At 45.2% G+C, this 5,854-nt stretch overlaps 1 protein-coding gene across 1 annotated transcript in view; it reads right to left on the reverse strand.

The window, feature by feature from the left end:
- Nucleotides 1-5,854, reverse strand: part of LOC104126270 (propionyl-CoA carboxylase alpha chain, mitochondrial-like) — a 16,870-nt gene that overhangs the window by 1,471 nt on the left and 9,545 nt on the right. Inside the window, exon 2 of the mRNA XM_009638827.2 lies at nt 2,534-2,611. Within this exon, the coding sequence (XP_009637122.2) occupies nt 2,534-2,611 (78 nt within the window). The remainder of the gene's footprint in view (nt 1-2,533; nt 2,612-5,854) is intronic.

The raw sequence follows: 5,854 nt of genomic DNA on the forward strand, positions 1-5,854 counted from the left end.
ATGTTCCCTGGGCCCCCTTCAGGGACCCTGCAGCATACCCGAAATACCAGGCTACGGTGGCTACACTACTGCCCACCTCCGAGCCTGACAGCCTCAAGCCACATGAGCTGCACACGTGTCTCTGGCTCTGTAGCACCGGCGCGTTCACTGCGCTGCCCCAGAAATGAAGCCCAACACCGTACACAGGGCAAAGATACCATGAGATGTACAAAAAAGAGCTTCATTTCTAAATCAATAGCTAGGCAGCCTACCCGATTCCGGAGTCTCAATCTTTTAGGAGATGAAAGCAGCGTAAAAACATATTCTATTTCTTTCTTTTCTTTCTCTACAAAGCCAAGGTTCGGCAAACATTGTGGCTGAGCCATGTTTCAAACTCCCCGGTGATTTTTGACTTGCGGCGGGGCCAGCTCCTCGTTCTGACCCCGGCGCAGCTGTCCCGCAGGAGCAGGCGGCGCGCCAGCTCCTCTCCATCTTCCCCTCATTTTTAAACCACCTGCAGCTGGAGTAAACTGCAAGTAGATAAAAACAAGCCACTTTTCTCACAATTACAAACAGGAAGATGGGGTTTGATGTGGAAAAGGAATTCAGCCGGGAATGAAAATGGGAACATCTTCCAGCTGAAGGCAAACAAGCTGAGTTGCAAAACACGGTTTTGCATCAGAACGTGGACCAACAGCCAGTGCCAAACATCCCATTCCTGTGGAGGGGCCAGGTTATTTTAGCACTTGGAGGCATGACTTTGCACTGCAGAATGGGATGAATTCTGTTTAGCAGCGTCATTGCTACACAGCCCAAAACTTTTTTTGCTTTTTCAAATTCTTAAAAGAATCAAATAATTTGCTTATTATTAAAATTGAGACATCAACAGGGATGTTGCAAGGCACACATCGGACCCACTGAATGGCCCGTGCACCATTCAGATCCCACTTTGAAGGATTAATAAGCCAAAAGGGGAGGGGGGGGATTCGTGGCATCTACAGAGAGTGGGAGATACTTATGCTTGGGCGAAGTACAAGCAGGATTTCAAGGAACAGGCCCCTGGGTTGCAGCATGCCGTGGTGGGAAAGGGAAGGTTTAAGTAAAAAATAAAAGGGGGCAGGTGGGAGAGGGAATGCTATTTTAATTACAAATACTCACTAGTTAAAAACAGTGGATGCAAAGAGCAGCAATAAGGAGTTAAACAAAAGAAGTAAAGATGAAATGCTGGGAAATACTAACCAAGTGAGAAAATAAATGATATAGGAATTAACGCATGAAATAAAATAATAAAGTGGCAATGTTAGAGCAACAGGAGAAGGTACGTTCTCCCTCTCTCTGCGATTTTTTTTCCTCAAGACCCAGTTTTGCACTAGATGCACTGGAAGAGGCAAGCCCTGGGTCCCAGCCTCGGTGACGATTTTCATGCTGTGCCAAATAAGCCTTTCTTGTAAACACACAAACAGTCCTTGGCACAGAGACCCATCTTGAGATCTCAGCAAATCTTGCCAGTGACTAACCTCGTCCCCTGCCCTGGAGAGTCAGGCTCCTTGCTGCCTCCCTCTGGGCTAAGGGATCTTGCGTTGGGTTTGGGTGTGCTATTTCTAATAACAAAATGGCAGCGCTTCAGGGAGTGCGGAGGGGCTTGTCCCCAGGCAGAGAAGGGCTAGGACATGCTAGGAAACTCGAGATAGGAGGAGAATATATAATCCAGGTCCTTGGCAAGGACTCAGACCAGTGACTCCTCAAGAGTGACTCTGCTCTCCCTTTGAGAAGGATGGACCAGGGGCCTGTGTGTAGGTGACGGTTTCAGGCTGTGAATTATGATCTGGCACAGGCATGCTCTGAGGCCCTGATGTAGGGGTGACAGTCCCCAAACCAGATGGGGTTTAAGACATGCCCTTGTCATATAAGCATAACCGGTTCCCTGCCCAGAGTGCTGGGTTTGGTGCCTCCTGCACTGCAGGAGGAGAGTCCCAGCTCAGGGGCTGCAACGCTGATCCCCCTAGAAGCAAGACACGGCAATGCACAGCCTTGCAAAACTTAACACATTTGCAAGATCTGGGCTTCATATTTAACAGTCACAATAGTAAAAAAAAAATTGCTTTTCTCATCTTCCTGCAAAAGCACTTTCTATGCCTCGTTCTTAGTGGGGTTTTTTAATGTCAAATTGTTTGCCATTAATGAATTAACTGGCAGAGATCTCTCTCTTCTTCAGTTGCTCTCTGAAAAGATGGAATTTGGAGAAACGGTCTGCAACACCTTGCAATTCAACTTGGCATTGTAATATCAGAGAAAACAAATCATTTAAGAGAAAAAGAGTTACATGAATTTCTGAAGCCAGTAAAACTATTTCCTGCTGTGCTATCTAAGGCTCGGAACTACTTAACGGCATTCACAGCAGATGCAAATGTTAAAAATTAAAGACACCTCACTTCGAAAGACTTACAACAATCAGACTTAATTCCTTAACAACCAGAATCCTCCTTTTTTCCTTTTGAAACTCCATCCTATTTGACAAGTTGCATATGGTTTTAAGTGACCCAAGGTAGCTTACCTTGCCTGTTTTAGCAGCAATCATACTGTTCTGCATTTTCATTGCTTCAATTACACAAATCTCTTGACCTTCTGAAACCTGGTAAAATTAAAGCAGTACAAAATGAGGATAGAGGATTTGAAATGCTCTAAGTGTGTACGATTCTTCTGGAAAATAAAGGGATTATTTCATTAAATGCTAAAAGGACTTTCGTGGCACAAGTCAGCCAGCTACACAGTCACGACACAAATGGCAGCTGCCTTTGACAGACTAGCAGCAACACAGGGAAAAAGGAATCATCTGCTTAAAACTATCACCCCAGACAAACCTGAAAGGCTCCTCTCCCATCCCATCCATTCAGCTCCAGCTTCTACGTTTCACATTTCACATCCATCGCAGTTTGGCGTTAGGGCAAAACTTTATCTGCGCAGTTTGAGCCAGGGAGCCTTTGCTTTGCTTCCCTGGCACAGATCCTGAAAATAATAATCCTGATGTGGAAGCCACAAGTTTCTTGGCATGCATCTGGGGGAGCACGGGCTGGAAGCTCCAGTAATTCCCAACGGGCTAATGCTGAGCAGAAAGTCACACCCCTGCACGTGGCAGCATCCGCGTGGCGGCTCGTGACTTCAGACTGACAGAAGGGAGCACGCCTGCAAAGAACCACCAGCTCTCACCCACAAGGGAGGCATCACGGAGGCAAACCCATCATTTTCACCACAGCTGATAGCTCTTAAAGGGAAACATCCAGGTTTCCTCTTCCTGCTTGCTTGCTTGCACTCTGCTAACAGGCATGGGCAAGCTCAAGGTCACCAGTAACCCACTGGGCTGCTCTGCTGGGCTCCCCGTGCCTCCCAGTCAGGTCCTCCCTCCAACGCCTTGGACCACACTGCACAGAGGAAACTCTGCTTAAGGCTTTACAGTGGTGGAGGGGCACAGCCTATACGCGAGGGGAAAACCATGAATTCATCCCTTGTGTAACCCAGCGATCAGCCAGTCATTCCAGGAAGATGATGTATGCCAGAGAGGGAAGGGTGCCAGGCCCTACGTGCCGGAATTTAGGGTTTGTGCAGGTACACCCCTCCGGGATGCCTGGCTCTGAGTGACCGCTGCAAGTCTTTTCATTGAGCTCTTTTGCAGATGTGGTCTGCCATTCACTCATTATCCCAGCAAATTTGGGATGCTTTCACTCCGACGTCAAAGTTTCATTAAAGAGGGTAATTTGAGACCTGCAGAGATCTGGTTTATACATCGTTACACGTGCCAGTGCCCTCAAAATGTGTTTGCTTATATATGTACACAGATACACATAGATATATTTTTCTAAATATATGTGAAATGAGTAATACATATTTAAGGACAAGCGTGTACCGCTTTGGAGGAATATACTGTCTAACAGGCAGGTGTGAAGTCAGAGATCAAACGCACATTGCATGAAGCGCATTCCGAGAATTTAAATAAAGCTTTTTTTCTAACACGTGCACTAGCAATGACTGAAAGCATCGGTGTCTGCCCATGGATTCTGAGCAAGGCAGAAGAAAAGACATTACGTTAAAAGGGGCGTACACACCCTTTCTCCAACAGACTGCCAACAGCAGTACGAGGGGCTTTTTGGGGTAGGGTCAATAAGGAATGCGCTTGCTATGGGAACACAGTGTACTAACCGGATACGGAGAATAACCAACACCCCACACTTCACCTGCAGAAATTCCATCCTGAGCTTCAGGCGGGCATTTAAGTCATTAGCAGTGTCAGATTTGGTGAATAGTATCAAAGGCTTGTTCTTTGTTCCCAGTTATTTCCCCTCTATTCCCTTTCCCCGTCTTTTGTCTCCTTCCTTCCACACCTGCCGCTCTGCCCATAGCCTTGTCCCAGCACCTCACTCGTTCCTTTCTTGCTTCTTCTCCTCTTCTTCTCCCTATCTCACTGCTCAGCTTTTCTCCCATCTGCTCTGAACTTGCCAGACATCTCTGAGGTTAAGAGGAAGCTATGAATATCTACTTCTGTTTAAAGAGAAAAAAAAAAAAAAAAAAAAAAAAGGCAAGAATGTTTGTTGGAGGGTTTTTTTTTTTTTATAGCACATTTCAGAAACAAATTTGCCACCCTCTGGTTAAACTCCGCTATCGGAGTGCCAAGAACGTGGACCTCTAAAGGTTGCTGAAGATTGAGACGATAAGGAGTGCAGATCTGAACTGAGTGGCCTAATTTCAAGGGCACAAGAAACTCCTCTCTCGAGCCCCAGTGCGATTCAGCTGTAACGTGGCTTCATCAGGTGGATGGCGTGCAAATGAACCACTTGTTAGCAGTTACCTAAACGGAGTTCTGGAAATACATCCACTGGAAAAGTACAGAATTGTCTCTGTCGATCTTAAGTAGAGCGCTAAAATGCCAGCAAGCATTAAGACTCGTCATGGGATGGAAACAGCCATGAATCTGAATTTCTCCTCAGTTTCCCCCCTTTCTCAAAAATAAAGTTTTTGTGTTTTGTGTAATACCTGCCGGGTTGATGACAAAGGAAGCGGTGTCTGGGAAGGAAATGACCCACCAAATATATAGACCAAGTATCCAGTTAACATCCAGGCTTACTAATTTGGAAGGAAGGAGGCACTTTGAGCAGGCACCACGTGTGAAAATGCTGTGTCAGTACTTCGGCCCATGTGCAATTTGTTGAAAATTACCTTGGTGAAAGTGTCACTTAAGCACAGAAGTTTAATTACTGTTCTTATGTTAAACCTTTACAGCTCCACTCATTGTGTTGCAAAGCGACAAATCCTAAAATGAGGCACTTGTACCTCCCTTTTCTCTTTTTCAGTCCTTTGGGCATTGTCCAATGTCTTTCATTCCGTAATTGCACATATCCCTTTGCCTGTTATTTAGCCTGCAAATGAAAACCGCAGCGATGTGTACAAGTTCTTGCTTTCTAACTTATTTAAGGATTTATCTGGACCACTTTTAATGTTGCCTTTTCATCTTATAATTTCTTTCTTCCAGTGGATAGCAAACCAATGTCAACCACCATCTTTACATTTCAATTTCGAGAGGTCTCTGTGATGACCCAAATCTGTCAAAACAGGCAAATAAAATCAAACAAAATAATCGGATTGATTGGAACAAAGTAAAATAAAAGGGCTCCTTTTCTTAAAAGAAATTAAACTTAGGTATCTTTCTGGCAGAGTTAACTCTACAGACAGATCTACCTTTACATTGCTTGGAATATGAAAATAAATGAGTGATTAACTGTCAGACCCGCAGTCTGTATTTTCGTAGTTTGTTTCTGCATGGCGCAGTTCAAAGCAGCTGTTCAGTTTTGTTCTCCACAGAGCGAAAAGGGGGGAAAAAAAGTGG

The sequence above is a fragment of the Egretta garzetta genome, unplaced genomic scaffold (assembly GCF_000687185.1).
Source record: "Egretta garzetta isolate BGI_Z169 unplaced genomic scaffold, ASM68718v1 scaffold450, whole genome shotgun sequence".
Classification (NCBI taxonomy): Eukaryota; Metazoa; Chordata; class Aves; order Pelecaniformes; family Ardeidae; genus Egretta; species Egretta garzetta.